Raw genomic sequence first — 20,877 nt, 5'->3', positions numbered from 1 at the left:
CCACTTTAAAGTATGTATTCACGTTACATTGTACAATGGTGAGCACTTTATCATGGAAAACGAAAGAACTACTCTAGGGTAACATTAATGTAACGTTAGGCCTTTATAAAAAGAATGGTTTTTGTACATACATTCATAATGAAGGCCTAGAAGTTTCTTATAGACTTATAATTTTGGGGGAGGAGAAAAGATGCGGTACATTGCCAAGCTGCAGAAATCAGTGTACTTTTGAAGTTTTTGCAATTTAATGCTTATATAAGTACACAACCAGTTTTGGACACATACTAAACAAATTATATGGTCTGGAAAAGCACTATATAGATAAAAAAAAGGAATCACTGAAAATGGAAGAAAGAAATTTGAAGTCATTTTTAGATTCAGCACACCATAATACACTGAAAACCTCCCATGCAGCTTTTTAAAGATATTTTATTGCAGACCTTTGTATTATGCAACCCCCCCCCCCCACAAAAAATACACATTTTATTGAACTCTAATACATAACACAAAATGATTAATTTGTAGATCTGTCATATTACATTACTTAGGAATGGTTTCATACCAATAAGATACAAGGTGTGTCTGAATAGTGAGTTATCCAGCTACAATAATGATGCTGTCATGTGTTTCAGGTGAGACCAGCCCAAGATTATGGGTGGAGAAAAGGGCTCTGTTGAACAGCATCCAGGCTCATCTCTCACTGAAGGAAACCTTTAACATCTACTTGTGAGAGCAGAAAAGATAGTGCATCCCTTTACTCCAACTGCGAGTCTGGGATACACAGGCGGCTCACTAGGGACTGTGCCGGACAGCACAGGAGAATTACACCATGGACTGGAAGCTCTGTGCGCCTTTTAGTGTCCTCATCATTTTACTGGTAAGACTTTTCCTTTACAAACGAGAAAACTAACGCGATGTATGTAAAAAGATTTAAGACAAACTTAAAAATCATTAAGTAGATGCAGAAATCAAAGTAGGGAAGTTGGTTTCCTATGACTATTAAATACATTGAGCCAGACAATTATAATGTCTGACATATTTTAGCATTTATAAACAGGAACATTGTATCATGCATGCAGATTGTGTAATTAGGTGAACCTTATGGCTTCGGTATAAGTTTTTTAGGCTTTTTACAAGTCTCTTTACCTACTATATTAGATGTTCCCACCTATAGACAGCCATGATTCTGCTCTGTTACACATTTTATATTCAGAATATCCCACAGCATTGTTCATTCTTTATTAATTCCGGGTTTTTTTAGATGATTGTTATTCCACACAGACAAAGCAGCAATTCAGCTCTATTTCACAATCACATTGTCTCATAAGGCCTGTGAGAATAAATTCACACATAGAAGAAATTTCTTTGAACAATTGAAGTAGATTTAGATTAATAAGTCACAAGTTCCTGCAAATAAATCATTTGCATTCTGACCCTTTTTTATTTAGTAAATGATTACTCAATTATTGAAGCTTTTAGAATGGGTCAATTAATGTAAAGAAATCTAACAGATCATCAGCATTATATGGGATGAATGACTAAACTTATTTTTATACTTTTATACATTTCTTGAGAATTGTTTGTTCATGTGAATTGTTCTTTTATAGTCCCATAAAGTGCAGTATATTTTTAGAGATTGCTCCATGACTTGAGCACCTGCGAGTGCTTTAAAGATTAAATTGCTAAACAATAAACCAGCGGCAATGAAATTATGTGCAATTCTGTGCAAAAAGTGGGTGACGTGCGCTCGTATTGCCGCTTAGCTCAGGCATCAGCTAGCATAATTAGATACGATAAACGGCCGATCACTACACTTCTTGGGTAATTTTGCTTATCTCCTGCTTTCTTGGATGAATAGACAGTGAATAATTTGTCTGCAATTTCTACTCATACTACTTTCCACTACTTGCTTAGGAATTGTATTTCTTTATTTTGGTATATGTGCTTAATATTCTGAGGAATGATGTAATAAATTATCAATATCAATACATCCAATTTAGATAGATAGATAGATGAAGCAGTAAATGTGCTGCTCCTGAAAATTAACTTTCATAAGGCACATACTTTAAATGCATGTGTCATAAATATTACATCTCTGCATACGCTTATCCAGTATAGAAAGATGGACTAAGCATTCAGCTATAAAACCCCAAAGTCAGAGGGGGCCCATAGATACTGAATCCGATACATAAAACTTTAACTGCAGAATCTAAAAAAATGATACCTGACCCAATTCCTTCTCACATTTTTGTGTTCGACCTATTCTGGTGTATTATAATTTTATAACTAACAACTATTACTGTTAATATGTTGTTTTGGAAGGAAAATATGGCCATAACCGTTATTGCCCAGAGGCTCAAACCACTCAAAATCTATGTCTATCAAAGACCACCTCCAAGTTGACCTCACACTGTAAATGAATACAGTACAGCAGTGATACTTTAATATGTGCTGCATGCGCACATAATAGAGTCAGGAGCTGCTCTAATAAACAAGATGGGTCACAGAATATATCCAGTCATATTATGTCACAATACCAGATGATCAATATCATAGTGAAACGCTGGACTGTCATTTCACATAGCAGTCAAGTCTTAAAAAACTTAGAATAAGGCCTCAATCTAACGACAAAGCAATGAATATTAAGCTCCCATTAGTATTTGTAATTACCAACTGGCAGAGCAACTAAAGCTAAGCAAATATTATACTAAAATTTCCCTACTATATAAATGATTTATGTTTGTTTTACTTATGTTCTGTCACAAAAACTTAAAGGAAAGGATCATATGACAGATCTTATTTATTTCCAGAGGATGTAATCTTGTGCAAAGATACACTAGTTTGCTTTGGTTGTGTAAACATGTCTTGGTATACTCAAAAATGTCATTTCAGTTGCAAAATAAGGATCAAAACTTAATAAAACTGTGTATGTGCGTATATACTGTACATATATATATATATATATATATACATATATATATATATATATATATATATAGCACATTGTGTATGCATGGAAAATAATTTTCAGCATGATGAAGATAAAGAGGCATTGACAGAACATGTTAAGAATTGATTTAGGTTACACCCAGGATTCATAATTACAGTTTTGCTTAATCGGTGAAGCTCAGTAATAGCTGGAGAAGCAGATGACACTATCTGTACAATATGTGGAATCAGTAAGACTCGGGCATGTTACAGTTTTAGAACTTGACACTTGAGATGCTAAGGGAGTTATGAGTGATCCCTTCATTGTATAGTAAACTTACAAATTGTCAATTATTTCCTCGCCCCCTTTGTGTTACGCACATGAACATAATGTTAAGATCTGACTATGACAGTCAGGGATTATTGAGAAGAATTTTCAAATTCTAAGACTCTCCTACTTTACCTGACATTAGTATCCTCCATTGATGTGTCTCTGTGGTTAAATATATACAGTATATCACAAAAGTGAATACATCCCTCACTTTTTGTAAATATTTTATTATATTTTTTCATGGGACAACAATGAAGATACACACTTTGATACAATGTACAGTAGTCAGTGTACAGCTTGTATAACAGTGTAAATTTGGTGTGTGTTCTAAATAACTCAACATACAACCATTAATATCTAAACCACTGACAACAAATTGAGTAGTTGGCTAAGTGACAATGGCCAAATTTTGCCCAATTATCCATTTTCCCTTGTGACTCTTTAGTGTTACAAAGCCTCAGGCGTGTATGGGGGTCCAATGTGTTATATTTGGTGTTATCGCTCACACACTGTCTCATGGCAAATAATTCTCTGAGAATCTGAAAAAAAAATTGTTGCTCTACATAAAGATGGCCTAGGCTATAAGAAGACTGATAACACCCTCAAACTAAGCTGCAGCACGGTGGCCAAGAGCATACAGTGGTTTAACAAGACAGGTTCCACTCAGAACAGACCTCGCCATGGTCCACCAAAGAAGTTGAGTGCATGTGCTCAGCGTCATATCCAGAGATTGTAATTTAATAAAGGGGTGAATGTCAACCTGTCACTTCTCAGACCATATGCCACACACTGCATCAAATTGGTGTGCATGGCTGTCATCCCGGAAGGAAGCCTCTTCTAAAGATGAAAAACAAGAAAGCCCACAAACAGTTTGCTAAAGACAAGCAGACTAAGAAAATGGATTACTGGAAACATGCCCTGTGGTCTGATGAGACCAAGATAAGCTTATTTGGTTCAGATGGTGTCAAGCGTGTGTGGCGGCAACCAGGTGAGGCATACAAAGACAAGTGTGTCTTGCCTATAAATAAATATGGTAGTGGTAGTGTCATGGTTTTGGGCTGCATGAGATCTGCCGGCTGTGGGGAGCTACAGTTCATTGAGGGAACCATGAATGCCAACATGTACTGGGAAATACTGAAGCAGAGCATGATCCCTTCGGAAACTGGGCCACAGGGCAGTATTCCAACATGATAACGACCCCAAACACACCTTCAAGATGACCACTACGTGGCCAAAGAAACTAAGGGTAAAGCTGCTGGACTGGCCAAGCATGTCTCCAGACCTAAACCCTATCAAGGATCTGTGGGGCATCCTCAAACAGAGGATACAGGAATGCAAGGTCTCTAACATACACCAGCTCTGTGATGTCATCATGGAGCGAAAGAGGATCCAGTGGCTTCTGTGAAGCTTTAGTGAACTCCATGCCCAAGAGAGTTAAGTCAGTGCTTGAAAATAATGATGGCCACACAAAATATTGACAGTTTGGGCACAATTTATCCATTTTCACTTAGGGGTGTACTAAAGTTTGCTGCCTGCAGATTAGACATTGATGGTTGTATTGAGTTATTAAGAGGGCACAGCAAATTTACACTGTTATACAAGCTGTACACTGACTACTTTACATTGTATCAAAGAGTCAGATATTCATTGTTCTCCCATGAAAAGATATAATAAAATATTTATAAAAATGTGAGGGGTGTACTCACTTTTGTGATATGCACTATAAGTATATTAAAAATGAGTGATGACATATGTATATGGTAGTTACAATACAATGACAGATTACTTCTTGTCAGAAGAACAGTGCAACAACGTTTTATGAGGACACCTTCCATTTTCTAATTGGCGTATTGTGGTTTGTAAAAATTTCTTTTTTCTTTTTATCTGCAAAAATATGTTGAAGGCAGCAATTAACTTTGAAAGTAAGGAGGTGGCAGGCTCATTATCCAAACATGTATAACAGAGTGTACTACATCTAAGACAAATACAGAGTTTATTTTGGGAGTGGTCAACAATTTGGGTAGATTTCTTAGGAACCGTCAGATTATAACCTGTATACTTATGAGTTGTTACTGTATATTTATTAAACTTGACATGCTCTTAGATATCAGGTTAGAACTATATTGCATCCCAGTATCTTATTTGATACTCAGATTATTATCATTTGTTACCACTATTTGTGCAGATATATGTAACTATAACCTTCAGACACTTAGGCGAGCTTTGCACATTACGACATCGCAAGCCGATGCTGCGATGTCGAGTGCGATAGTCCCCGCCCCCCGTCGCAGGTACGATATCTTGTGATAGCTGGCGTAGCGAACATTATCGCTACGCCAGCTTCACATGGACTCACCTGCCCTGCGACTGTCGCTCTGGCCGGCAACCCGCCTCCTTCCTAAGGGGGCGGGTCGTGCGGCGTCATAGCGACGTCACACAGCAGGCGGCCAATCAAAGCGGACGGGGTGGAGATGAACAGAATGTAAACATCCCGCCCACCTCCTTCCTTCTCATTGCAGCCGGGAGGCAGGTAAGAGATGTTCCTCGCTCCTGCGGCTTTACACACAGCGATGTGTGCTGCCGCAGGAACAAGGAACTACATCGTACCTGTCTCAGCACCGGCATTATGGAAATGTCGGAGAATACACCAATGATACGATAACGACGCTTTTGCGCTCGTTAATCGTATCATCTAGGATTCACACACTATGACATCGCAAGTGACGCCGGATGTGCGTCACTTTCGATTTGACCCCACCGACATCACACCTGCGATATCGTACTGTGCAAAGCCGCCCTTACACCAAACTAAAAACAAGCATACGCAGGTGCATATTGACGCTATGGCCATTAAGCAAATATAAACTAGAATAAAAACATAATGCATAATTTCCTATAAACACTTATATTTTCATCTGAGACAAGTACGAACGTCTCAGTGTTGGACATCTTTTAACCCAGATGTTTTGAATAGCGATCACTAACCAGTGTCCGTACAAGAGCTTCATCCTTAACTGATAGCAAGAAGACAAGGTGCACTGTGGAGGAGAGGAAAATATTTTTTAGCTCACACCAGGTCAGTGTTTAGTATACTTTTTGTGAAATAATGCCGGTCCAATTAGAAGACTCGGCGCTTGCTTTGAATTCAGTCTTAATTAGTGCCTGGTATAGGCCTACATTTTTCACTTCGCTCTTATGGTATTATCTAATTCCTTTGTCTTACTTGGAAAAATATTTAGTTGTTCTATATTTGTAAGATGAATATAAATAATATGGTATTAAATGACCATAATATTCACTATTATTTGTTATTTAATACAATATTATGTACATTTCTTAAAAAGATGCTGTTTCCATGTTTTTGCCACCTAATCTGAGAGCAGCATAATGTAGTGACAGAGACCCTGATTCCAGCGGTGGCTGTCAAATGCAGTTGTGATAAAATCATTGTTTACGCTTCAGATGGTTATCACTAGAGAATTGGTAACCTGCTCCATGTAGTCCTCTATACTCGTGAACTTTGTATAGTCCCACACCCACCACTGACTGACAGCTTTCTGTTATTCACAGTGTACACAGAGAGCTGTCAATCAGTGGTGTAGCATTTTTTTTCTTAAAACCAGGCCTGAAAACTTGTTTAGCTTTGATGTTTGAGAAATAGAGGTAACACTTTACTTAAAGGAGAAACAAAATGTTTCCCGTAATAAAAACTTTAAGGGGTACTTTGCATGTTGCGACATCGCTACTGCGATATCGTCGGGGTCAAATCGAAAGTGACGCACATCCGGCGCCGGTAACGACATCGCAACGTGTAAAGCCTAGATGCACCGATAAACGATCGCAAAAGCGTCATAAATTGGTGATCTGTGTAGTGTCGGACATTTTCATAATGTCGCACCAATAGGAGATACGATGTTGTTCCTCGTTCCTGCGGCAGCACACATCGCTGTGTGTGAAGCCGCAGGAGTGAGGAACATCTCCTACCTGCCTCCACCAGCTATGCGGAAAGAAGGAGGTGGGCGGGATGTTTACATCCCATTCATCTCCGCCCCTCCGCTTTTATTGGCCGCCTGCCGTGTGTCGTCGCTGTGACACCGCTTGATCCGCCCCCTTAGGAAGGAGGCGGGTCGCCCGCCAGAGCGATGTCGCAGAGCAGGTAAGTGCGTGTGAAGCTGCCGTAGCGATAATGTTCGCTATGGCAGCTATCACAAGATATCGCTTGTGCGACGGGGGCGGGTAGTATCGCGCTCGGCATCGCTATCATCGGCTAGCGATGTCGCAGCGTGCAAAGTACCCCTAAGGGTTATTACCATAGGATTATTTTCTTCTGTCCTGATGACGGAGACTGATGTTCTGCGAAACGGATAAACCAGTGCGGCATTAACCATGTTCTCCTCTCCAGCATTGAATATGTAGTAGGTGTAATACCTCCAATGAGAAATGTAGTATAGGTCTCCCAAATAGCTATGTCACTTACCACACGTGCAGTGCATTGCAGCTTAGATATCTATGGTTATGACCACTCATATAGTGACAGTTAGTTGCTCTTGGTTGAAGCCATGGATAACTACACTGCTGCAATGCCCTGCTCATGAGGTAAGTGACAAAGTGAATCAAGAGAACTATACTACATTTCTAATTTGAGATATTTGCAAATATTATTATTATTATTATTATTAATACACCTACTACATAATGGGATAGGATCTTGGAGATGGGAATACCCCTTTAATAATTGTGCTGCTGACTGTTTTAGATTTTATGTTTATTGTCACGATATGATACTGCACTAACTAGGTAATTGAGTATATTGGATTAGTCTATATATAAAGGGTGGAGATGGAGATGAGCTGTCACAGAATGCAATGAGAGAATAAGGCCCATAATAGGCACATTATGCGAGATTAAAAAAGGGTAAAAGTTGTGAGAAGAGGTATAACTGAACTGTGTAGGTCGCCTCATTATTAGAACTATCTTGAGGGAAAAATCACAACCACAGAACTGTTAATATTACACTTGTTCCAACTACAAGTCTATTAAAGGGAGCCAATCACCAGGATTTTCCTATATACCCTAAAGCCAGTGCTATACTGGCACTATCGGGCTGATTCTATACATACCTGTAGTAATGAGCATCAGCTTCTTGAGTGACAGCAGCTGAGGATCAGATAATATCTGGGGGGAGGTATTCATAGTTATCCCCTCCCCCGTTAGAATTAGTATAAGTATTATACCATCGATTTACTTTTACTTGCAGGACCTGTGGTGAGGTCATACCCATGTGACCTGACCAGCTGGTATCAGCTTTGTTGGCTGAGGCCCCGCCCCTTCTGGTCACATGGGGATGACCTCACCACAGGTCCTGCAAGTAAAAGTAGATCGATGGTATAATACTTATACTAATTCTAACAGGGGTAGGAGATAAGTATGAATACCCCGCAGATATTATCTGCTCCTCAGCTGCTGTCACTCAAGAAGCTGCAGATTTTATAAACTTTACTTTCTTGGATTTCAAAACCAAAACATCCGAGCTGACCACTACAGGTATGTAGAAAATCAGCCTGATAGTGCCAGTATAGCACTGGATTTAGGTTATATACGTAAATCCTGGTGATTGGTTCTCTTTAAGAATTGTGCTTCTTGTTCAGTAGAAACCGCAAAACTCAGGCACTGCAGATCCTAAGGGGGTGAACAATTTTTGGTCCAAGGGGAATATTGTCATACTGAACCAATCTGAAAGGCCACAAAACATTTTTAAAGGGGTACTTATAGGGGTACTTATATTAATGCATCAGCAAAATCAATATCTGAGAAGAATTTGGAGAGTTTCTGCTCAAAAAAATCCGTGTGAACTCACCCAATCTTCACTTTTAGGAGCAGAAACTAAACTAAACCCTTCTTATAATCTCAAAACTAAGTTTTGAGGATATTTCAGGTTAACCATGAAGCACGGTATTGATTGTTACATGATCAGAATCACCGTCAGTTCAAGAACACATCACCAAGTACAGTGATCCATGATCCATTGCAATTCCAGGTCAGCCCCATGATAAAATTGTATCACATGAATTTGCAACTCTCAGTTCATCCTTAACAATGGTAAGGCGATACTGGGAGTTGTTTTTATCAGTCATCAGACTGTGGACCATACAGGAACCAACATACTGATAAGATGTAGTGAGTTCACAAATAATTATTTACATCCAGGTATCTTTCAGATGATATCTCCTCTGATTGGTGTTGTTCCATCTCTTTTGTCTCCAACCATTTTGTCATAGTACAGACACCATGATGTCTTAACATCTGCAGACTTCCCTCCTCTCCTGTCTTCTGCAGCAAATCCAGATATGGTGTCCTTAAAAATTAAAGTATCATGAAAAAAATATATCTCCCATGCTGCGCCCATAAATAAATAATTGACCCTCACTGTGCTTCCTGCACAAAATATCCCATCACACTGCCCCTTCTCTATAATATTCCCCCACACTGAACCTATATATCTATAATATCACCCACACCCTGCACCGGTCAATAATGTCCCCCCCACAACGTGCATAGTTCCATAATGTAAGTCATACTCTGCACTACTCCATGTTTCCCCACACACTGCACTGCTCCATAATGTCTCTCCACACCCTGCACTGCTCCATAATGTCTCTCCACACCGTGCACCACTCCATAATGTTCCCCCACATGCTGCACCACTCCATAATATGTCCCATATTGCCCCTCCGCATACTGTCTCTCGTTCACGATCCCCCCACCTGTGCCTTATAAGGTGTCCTCATAGCAACACCAACAACCCCCTTCCCTCCTATAATAGTACATATAATATTTGGATGCTCGTTGAGCGCTTACTGTTTCTGGCTGCATCTTTTTTTTCCTCTGCACTGTGGCACCGGCAATAGCAACAGCGTGATGAAGTCACAGCATGATAACCTCATCACACTTCTGCACATCAGGGAAGGGGATGAGGAGTGCTGCTCATATCTACCCCAGTCCCTGCATTCTAGTATTCAACTGAACAAAGCAATATGAGAATCAGAGCCTGCAGGATGCATGTTGTGAAGGCCTGTTCTAGACCCTCAAAAAATAGCGGTAACTGCAGCAAGAGAGTAGGTATAACTGCAATTGTAGCTTAGAGGAATGCAAAAATCAATAAATAAAGGAAATGCCAATACATACTGTATAAATTACTAAATACCTTTTAGTTAGCAAATCAACTCATTTTGTCTAATGAAGTAATCAATATAAAACTAAAATGACCATTATCTTGTTACACTGACAGAAACCTGTCCTATAATAGGACAAGTGTCTGTGAACATGTGCAGTAGGAAGCTCCATTGCTGTGACCTGCAGATAGCTTGACAGTATGTGGCATAGGTTATTTCCAGGTTAAAGCAGCATTCGGAAAGACGGGGTGAATAAAAGTGTGAACACTTACCTTTGCATCCTTGGCATAGCCACTGTTAGATTAGAAAGACAGAGTAGACAGCATTTTGAGTGACGTCTTCTTACCCTCAAAACCCCTGATATGTTCAGTATTAGATCAGAAGGACAAGGTAAACAGTAATGTGAGCAGTCTCTTCTTACCTCAACAACCCTGGTATTGCCAGTATCAGATCTGAAAGATGGTGGACAGATGTGTGAGTTGCCTCTTCTTATCTCACCACTCATTGTATCTCAAGTATTAGATAAGAAAGACAGAGAGAACTGCAGTGTGAGCAACCTCTTCCAACCTTTGCACCCTTGTTATCTCCTGTACTAGATTAGAAAAATTGTAAATGTCAGTGTCAGTGGTCTCTTCTTACCTCAACACTACTGTACCTCCAGTAGTGTGAGCAGTCTCTTCTTACCTCAACACCTCTGGTATTTCCAGTATTTGATAAGACAGACAGGGTGGACAGCAGTGTGAGCAGCTGCTTCTTACCTCAGCACCTCCAGTATTAGATTATAAAAACGGGGTCAACATCAGTGTAAGTGGGTTCTTCTTATCTCAAAACCCTTGGTATCTTCAGTATTAGATCAGAAAGATGGTTAACAGCAGCGTGAGAAGCCTCGTCTTACCGCAACAACCCTGGTATCTCCAGTATTAGATCAGAAATACAGGGTGAACAGCAGAGTGAGTGGCCACTTCTTACCTCAACTCTCCTGGTACTTTTGGTATTAGATCAGAAACACAGGGTGAACTGCTCACAACAGTGTAAGCAGCATCTTTTCATCTCAGCATTTCTGTTATCTCAAGTGTTAGATCAGAAAGACATGGTGGACAGTAGTGTGAGCAGCCCCTACTTCCTCACTAACCCTGGTATCTTTTGTATTAGAGCAGACAGGCAGAGTGAGCAACCTCTTCTTACCTTAGCACTGGTGTTATCTCCTGTATTAGATAAGAAAAATGGTAGTGTGTGTGGACTTTACTCCTGGTAAGGGTACCTTCACACTTAGCGATGCAGCAGCGATCCGACCAGCGATCTAACCTGGTCAGGATCGCTGCTGCATCGCTACATGGTCGCTGGTGAGCTGTCAAACAGGCAGATCTCACCAGCGACCAGTGAACAGCCCCCAGCCAGCAGCGACGTGCTTGCACGGAGCCGCCGTCTGGAAGCTGCGGAGACTGGTAACTAAGGTAAACATCGGGTATGGTTACCCGATGTTTACATTAGTTACCAGTGTGAGCAGGGAGCAGGGAGCCGCGCACACTGAGCGCTGGCTCCTTGCTCTCCTAGCTACAGTACACATCGGGTTAATTAACCCGATGTGTAATGCAGCTACATGTGCAGAGAGCAGGGAGCCGCGCACACTGCTTAGCGCTGGCTCCTTGCTCTCCTAGCTGCTGTACACATCGGGTTAATTAACCCGATGTGTACAGCAGCTACATGTGCAGAGAGCCGGAGCCGGCACTGGCAGCGTGAGAGCTGCAGAGGCTGGTAACTAAGGTAAATATCGGGTAACCACCTTGGTTACCCGATGTTTATCTTGGATACAGCTTACCTCAGCTGTCAGACGCCGGCTCCTGCTCCCTGCTCGCTTCATTTGTCGCTCTCTTGCTGTCACACACAGCGATCTGTGTGTCACAGCAGGAGAGCGGCTTTGAAGAAAACGAACCAGGGCTGTGTGTAACGAGCAGCGATCTCGCAGCAGGGGCCAGATCGCTGCTCATTGTCACACACAGCGAGATCGCTAATGAGGTCACTGCTGCGTCACAAAAAGCGTGACTCAGCAGCGATCTCGGCAGCGAGCTCGCTGTGTGTGAAGCACCCCTTACTCTAAAATTAAATCAGAATGACAGGGTGGACAGTAGTGTGAGCAGCCTATTCTTACCTCAGCACCCTTATTATCCCCTTTATTAAGAGAGAAAATCCACAGGAAACACATCTTCTTAAACATTAATGTGGGGCAGAGATACCTACTGCAAAAGCTCACCAGTACCTGTCCTATTAATATGGGATCACAGTCACCACCCACCAAAAACCCTTCAATAGGAATGAATAGCAAAAAAAGATTTTAGAAGTGAAAAAGGTCATGATGTTTAATCTGGGTTATGGAGTAAATTAACTAATTAATATTTTAAACCAATCAATAAAATTCATATACAAACCTATCAATCAATTTAATATAAGACTATAAGTAGCCAGCTTTAGCTGGGCGAACACTGACTACCAAACACCAGGACAGACATCTTATACAGGTGGAGAAGACAGAAGCTGCCCCAGAGGTGAGAGCTTCAGATGGACAGCCAGAGAGGCTTGAACACTAGGGCTTATGTGGGCCATGGATTCTAAGTGAAAGTCTTCTTACTACAAACAGAAGCCAGCAAGTGTTCCTAAATTTTACCTATTCATGTGACCCCTGAAGAACAGTCTAGAATGTTAGAACCATATCACATTCCCAATGGGGATGTAACATACATCAACTACTATTTGAGGTAAAAATGAAGGGTGGACAGACATGCAAACACCAAAACAGAGAGAATTGAGAGGGTGGGGGGACGTGATCCCATGTTCCCATGTTCCCCGTTTTCCCTATTTGCCTGCCAGGTGACTTAACATTCTGGGACAGGTATCTGTCAGTGTAGCAAGATGGCAATTATTTTAATAGTATAATGATTACCTCCATAGATAAAATCAGTGTGATTTGCTGATTAAATGTACTTAGGAATGTATTTATAATTCCTTTAGTTATTTCTTCTTCTATTTCCACAGATTCCGGTTAACTCCACATGTTAATAGTGTAATGGAGGACATATATTTACACATAAACAATGAGCTGTTGAAAGCTTTATAATAATTGTTTTCGCCTGAAATAAGACTGGGTCTGATATTGTTTCTGGCTCCGAAAGATGCGCTAGGGCTTATTTTCAGGGAATCTCTTATTTTGTTTGCTTTCTTTGATGTGTCGTGCTGTATTGTTCAAATAGAATACGGTATGTCAGGTCATTTTTGCTCTCCTGACCTGAGCATGACAGCATGTAGTTCTATGCAGATGTCACTCTCAGGTCAGGAAAGCAGATTGCCAGTCCAAGGATTGCGATGTGATCCTTAGGCCAGTAATATGGCAGTCTGACTGCACCCAATCACTTATGCAGGCGCACAGAGGGGTGGGCAGGATTATGGGTGGGGGAAGGGTTAAATATTAATTTTGCATTAACAGCCAACACGTGACTATATATTTTCCGGGGCTTACAGCAACACAACAGGGCAATGTACAGCAGTGAAAGTTACATACCCTTAAAGGGCTACCCAAGCCCTATTTCAGGATATGATTAATATGGTATGAAAAAATGAACTGCAACTAGGGCTTATTTTTGGATTAGGGCTTATATTTTAAGCATACACCAAAAAGCCTGAAAAATCCTGCTAGGGAATATTTTCTAGGTAGGTCTTATTGTCGGAGAAACATGGTATCATATCATATTTATTTAAAAATACAGTATTGGTAGAGATGATGAGACCTACCATGATTTCCAAAACTTGGGTCAGGCCATGGATTACAGTGGGCCAACATCATTTCTCCCAAAATCAGACAAAGAGACATGGTTCTCTGAAGACAGTTACAGACAATTTTTTTTCTAGCGATCTGTAGGATCTGAACACCTTGACCTCCATTGATATTTCTAACAAATACTTTTTGTAATATTTTTGACACACCAACAGAAAACATTTAGAAACAGATGAAGATTTAGTAAACAAAATAAAGAAAATGCAGAATCATGGAATCCCAATTGTTGACATTCCAATAATGGTACCATAACTGGCAGATTCAGTTTACAGATACTGTAAAATTTTCTTTTCGTTTGACCATAAAAAAATCAAGCATGTTAGATTCAACCTGGCCAGCAGATGGCCATTTAAAATATTTAGTGTACAGACTGTTTAAAGGATTTTTTTGAGAAAATTAATATTGATGGACAATCATTAAGATTTTTTAGAAAATATCACATTGGTGAGGTTGGTAGAAGGGGTGAACGTTCAGCAAAACTACCAATTAACAGAGTAACAGGGCCACAACACTCAATAGAGCACATTATTCTTCGTCAGATATCATGGGGTGTGTGGATATCATCTTGCAGATTATGCATGCCAACCCACTGACCAAGGCTTATCGGTTTGCATGCAGGTTTGATGTCTATCCTCACCCTCACTCTTTTCTACACTACTTGCACCATCACACCTTGTGTACAAACTGTCCTTTCCTGCTCCCTGCTTCACTACACACTAACATACAAAATAAAATTGGTGTCCCTATAGTCCAGAGGAAAAAAACTCTGATTTTCTAATGACATACAGTACAGACCAAAAGTTTGGACACACCTTCTCATCTCTAGAACAACTGTTAAGAGGAGACTTTGTGCAGCAGGCCTTCATGGTAAAATAGCTGCTAGGAAACCACTGCTAAGGACAGGCAACAAGAAGAGGAGACTTGTTTGGGCTAAAGAACACAAGGAATGGACATTAGACCAGTGGAAATCTGTGCTTTGGTCTGATGAGTCCAAATTTGAGATCTTTGGATCCAACCACCGTGTCTTTGTAGAAAAGGTGAACGGATAGACCCTACATGGCTGGTTCCCACCGTAGTAAAGCATGGAGGAGGTGTGATGGTGTGGGGGTCCTTTGCTGGTGACACTGTTGGGGATTTATTCAAAATTGAAGCCATACAGAACCAGCATGCCTACCACAGCATCTTCTAGCGGCATGCTATTCCATCTTGTTTGCGTTTAGTTGGACCATAATTTATTTTTCAACAGGACAATGACCCCAAACACACCTGCAGGCTGTGTAAGGGCTATTTGACTAAGAAGGAGAGTGATGGGGTGCTATGCCAGATGACCTGGTCTCCACAGACACCAGACCTGAACCCAATCGAGATGGTTTGAGGTGAGCTGGACCGCAGAGTGAAGGAAAAAGGGCCAACAAGTGCTAAGCATCTCTGGGAACTCCTTCAAGATTGTTGGAAAACCATTTCCGGTGACTACCTCTTGAAGCTCATCAAGAGAATGCCAAGAGTGTGCAAAGTAGTAATGAAAGCAAAAGATGGCTACTTTGAAGAACCTAGAATATAAGACATATTTTCAGTCATTTCACACTTTTTTAAGTATTTCATTCCACATATTTTAATTCATAGTTTTGATGCCTTCAATGTGAATCTACAATTTTCAGAGTCATGAAAATAAAGAAAACTAATTGAATGAGAAGGTGTGTCCAAACTTTTGGTCTGTACTGTATATTTTAGAATAGTCCTCTAGTTTCATCTATTGTTACATTTTATGGTTTTTTTTCATAATTAAGAGTTTACTTTTAAACCACCACCAGGGAGATTGGTCGTCAGCAGATTGTAAGTGTAGCTGAATTATGAATGGGCTCATTGATGTGTGAGGTTCTTTTTAATTACAGATTGTTTAACTGACAGTGTCTTCTAGGTATGATGAGGTATCCTATCATACAAATGCTTCTCATTCTACTAATGTAGATTTGAATGCATACTGTACTGTACAAATAGTTTGGTAAATGCTATAAAAAGAATGACTATTGCTTTATATCAGCTCTATCCATGCCCATTTCTTCTTGCTTCCGACTGTTCATTTAGAATAGAAGTGGGGAACCTTTTTTCTGCCAAGGGCTATTTAGACATTTCTACCAACCTTCGGGGGCAACTCAAAATTATCAACTTGAAAATCACCTGCTATATTTGGTCAAACAATTAACTAATCCCTATTGTGGTAGGTGGAGCTGCTTCCTTTTGGTGCGGCTGTGATGTTAGGTTATATTGATCACGTTGCTTCTCACAACTGCTTTTCCACGTTTGTCTCTGTCTGGAGCACAGTCAACTCTTTGTGATTATAAGTTTTGTAAGTCATATGCATTTCATGGGAGACCTTGGGACTGCTGTACATACACTTCACAGGAGGTGTTAGGGGCCTATACATCACAGGAGGGCCTAAGGGCACATATACATCATAAGAGACATGGGGTTGCAGTATATACATCACAGGAGGTGCTGAGAGCATATACATCACAGAAGGGGATGGGGATTATACATCACAGGAGATGCTGGGGGCATATATATCACAGGAGGGGCTGGGACACAGATATAACTGAAGGGTATATACATCACTGAGAGGCATAGATATGGCTGTGGGGCACAGATCATTGGGGGGGCACAAATATCACTTGAGGCACTGAGGCAGTAAAGACATTACTGGGGGGATACAGACATCCCTGGAGAGGCAAAGACATCACTGAGGGGCATGGACAACACTGAAAGTTGTGGACAGCACTGGAGGTACAAACAGCACTTGGGGGGATACGGACATGACTGTGGGAGCAAGGACATCACTGTGGGAGCAAGGACATCATGGTGGGAGCAAGAACATCACTGGTGGGCATGGACAGCACTGGTAAGCGCGGACAGCACTGGGAGGCAGGGACAGCACTGTGGGGTATCTACATTACTGAGGGATATGGAGATCACTGGGAGGGCACAAACATCACTGGGGGGAACAAGGACATCACTGGGGGGGCACGGACAGCACTAGGGGAGCACAGACAGCACTGCAGGGTATGGACATCATGGAAGCATACAGCACTGGGTGGTGCACAGCACTGGGGAGGCTGGGGCTGTCACTCCTTTTCTTCTGTGAGATGGGAACACATTGTGTGCTTCCCCATCCACAAAGTACATCCTTAGCACGTTAGCAGTGCATGTTGGGGTTTAAATGCTGTTAGCTGGTAAAACGTGTCTGCCGTCCGAGAACTAGGGTCCCCGGGAATCTGACCTGGGCCGCAGAAAAGGCTTTGCGGCATGCAGCCCATGAGCCGTAGGTTCCCAACCCCTGCTTTAGAACAAAAAAATGAAGGCCAACCACTGTTATACAGCAGGCCTAGTCAACTAATCGGGCATGGAATAGAAACTGCCATATTGTGACAACATCATATACAAATAATATACAAACGGTTCAAATGTTTGGTTTTTTTTACTACATATCTGGAAAAGGTGCTATGGTGCTCTCGCCTTTATTCTTATCTAATATGGTCGAAATGCTCCACTGGTCTGCTGTTCCTTTATAAAACTGACTCCACCATGCAGTGAACATAGAGCAGCCCATTTTTTTCCCCACATTTTTTTTTAACCCTTTCCTGCCTCACTTGCAGTCCTTGGGCCTATCCTGATTTAGTTCAGGCCCTTATCGACTTGAAAGGAGTGTAATTTATCAGCCCCTAATTATTTTGAGCTGTTTTCAAATCCCATTAATCCATTAATAACCACGCAGAATACCATTATGGGTTAAATGGGTTGGCCACAGCCTTTATTCAACAAATGTAAATCCTTCCCCAAAAACCTATCTTCTATCCATGCCTATTTCTTCTTGCTTCCAACTGTTCCTTTAGACCAAAAAAACAAAGGCCAACCGCTGTTGGGGAGCGGGCTTTGTAAAGAAAAAATTAATCTGGCATGGTATAGAAACCACCACAGAGGAAGACAATGTACACCTACTTTATATTCTGACCAACCCCATACAAAAGGATTAACAGTTTTTCAAGGTCATTCTGCTATCTAACCCTATGTCATTCAAATGCAGCCCATTTCTCAGCAATAAGTTGATATTATCCCCTTCTCGTTCTTTGTGTTTTACCACTATGATGCCTAAGGCCTGAATGTAGAAAAAACAAAAAAGCCAGGCCTGAATGTGTTGGCACACCCATATATTTAGCAATCTTCTGGTTCTCTCAACTCCTGCCGGGCTCCTGCCTCCCATCCAATTATTTCTTGGGACTATTTCCAACCATACCACAGTGACTCTGTCAAAGTCAAAAATTTCTCAAATCTCCGAATGTCAAGTTTCATTAAAGACAATAGGTTACCCACCTTTACCTTGCATAAATACAGTAGTTGCCTGGTTTGCATATTATCAAAACCACATTAACTGAATATTGTCTACTACACTGGAACTTTGATGGACGGACATGCATCAAACATAACCCACTTACTCCCTTCCAAACCACTGGTACCTGGGGGTTAAACAAAATTATTCTACCAGGGTGTACGTTAGTACTACTTTCTGCCCAAAAAATATAAGTATGTCTTATCACAAAAAAAGCTCTTGATTGGGTGTTGCCTGTACCAAAGAAAATATAATACTGTGTAACCCATAACAAGCAATGAAAAATAAAAACAGACGAGTAGTATCTTTCTTCTGTATAATCAAACAACTTTTGTAGTAGGACTGTGAACAACCAGATCAGGGCAAATGTAACCCCCAAACAAAACTTCAATTTCCATTTACCTAATGCCTTTATCTAATCTGATGACATACCATAAGCGTCCGCAGTGATGGCTGTACCTATCCTGAAAAAGGGCGTTCAGTGCCGGGATACTGGACTGAGGCTGAGTCACTCCAGAGGTCTCACTCGGCAGTGTGGCCTGCCACACAGTGAATGGCTCCCTTCATTTTCTTAACAAACTCTCTGCACTCCATTCATCAGGCTCTGCAGTTTAGTTTTTTCCCTAACCTTTTTCCTTCCAGGCCCTCCATTACTGTTCTCTCCCCTATTTTTATTGAATATGGCCAAAATTGTCAACTCGCCCACTGTTCCTTTATAAAACCGACTCCACCATGTCCCCAACAAACATAGAGTAGCCCATCTTTTTCCCAAATATTTTTATTAAACATTTCCTGCCTTTGCTCCATCAATGAGCCTTGGGTGTCTGTGACCCTGTCTAGCATTTCTAATTCATCTAAGGCCCCTTTCACACGTCAGTGATTCTGGTACATTTGTGCTTTTTTTTAAACGTACCAGAATCACTGACATACGCAGACCCATTCTAATGAATGGGTCTGCTCACACGTCAGTGATTTGTCACTGCACGTGTCTCCGTGCAGCGTACCCGCGTGTGCGTGATTGCTGCACGGAGACATGTCCATTTTTTTCTGGCATCACTGATGTTCCACGGACCACGCACTGGTGTGGTCCGTGAAACACATGCCAGAAAAAAACGTGCTTTTAAAATAATAAACATTTTAACTCACCCGGCATCCAGCGATGTCCTCTGCAGCCCGTTCTCCCTGCTCCTTCTGTGCCGGCTGATTACTGTCGCGCATATTCATTATGCGCGACACAGCCGACCCGGAAGCAGCTCCTGCAGGGGTCACCGCCGGCCGGATGCTGCGTCGCGGGAGGATTCAGCACCACGGACAGTGGGAGCGGGCGCAGGTGAGTGAATCTCTAAGTGCAATCACGGGCCACGGAGAACGGAGCCCGGATTGCACTTAGACAACCCACGTGTGCCGTGATTTTCGGCACACGCAGGGACATGTGCGTGTTTTACACGCCAGTGAAAAACGTCTGTGTTTTTCACTGACGTGTGAAACGGGCCTAAAGACCAGTTTTTCTGGTGCACATCAGGAACACCCAACAAGACCTGACATTTTAAAGATGCTTTGATACAGTCATATTGCCATCACAATTTTGCCTTTCGAAAACGCTTGTCCTTTTGATTTTCCCATTTTTCCAGTTTCCAACACTTTAACTTCAAGAACTGGATGTTTGCTGCTTAATATATCTCTTTTTTTTTAACAAGTGCTATTTTCAAGAGAATTTTTTTGTTATTCACTGTATCATGCAATTTAATACCTCTTTACTGTGACAAATTTCAGCTGCAAATACTTCAAGACATGAAATCAGTCAAGCTTTCTGTATCTTTCTCTCATTTCATTGACTTTCCAGTACTATATCTTCAATTTTACCCTGCTCCTTCCCCTCTATCACTCCATTACAGTCATGACCACCTCGCCACTGAGAGGTGGAACATCAAAACTACTGCCCCCTGATGCCAACTTTTATATTTGATGTCATGATAGTCATAAATAAAATGAATGCCAAACAGGTTATCCCCCACATTTTTGGAAAACAAATCAATATTACACAGTTAAGAAGTCCTCTCACATTTCTTTCTAGCATTCTTTGGTTGGTTAGCCCTTGACTTCTCTTTTATCACATAAATCTGTGTTGAGTATCATCACAATGATATATCAATGACTGCACTAGCAGACATGCTGGTAGTCCTCCTACCTGTTGACAAGCAGGACTATAACTAAGTAGTCATTGTGTTGATGGGAGTGG

General features: G+C 41.2%; 1 protein-coding gene across 1 annotated transcript in view; it reads left to right on the top strand.

The window, feature by feature from the left end:
* The first annotated feature begins 653 nt into the window (after positions 1-653).
* Positions 654-20,877, top strand: part of LOC142317221 (desmoglein-3-like) — a 57,120-nt gene continuing 36,896 nt past the window's right edge. Inside the window, exon 1 of the mRNA XM_075353326.1 lies at positions 654-877. Within this exon, the coding sequence (XP_075209441.1) occupies positions 830-877 (48 nt within the window). The 5' untranslated portion in view covers positions 654-829. The remainder of the gene's footprint in view (positions 878-20,877) is intronic.

Source organism: Anomaloglossus baeobatrachus, chromosome 6 (assembly GCF_048569485.1).
Source record: "Anomaloglossus baeobatrachus isolate aAnoBae1 chromosome 6, aAnoBae1.hap1, whole genome shotgun sequence".
NCBI lineage: Eukaryota > Metazoa > Chordata > Amphibia > Anura > Aromobatidae > Anomaloglossus > Anomaloglossus baeobatrachus.
This window is presented reverse-complemented; position numbering and strand designations above follow the sequence as displayed.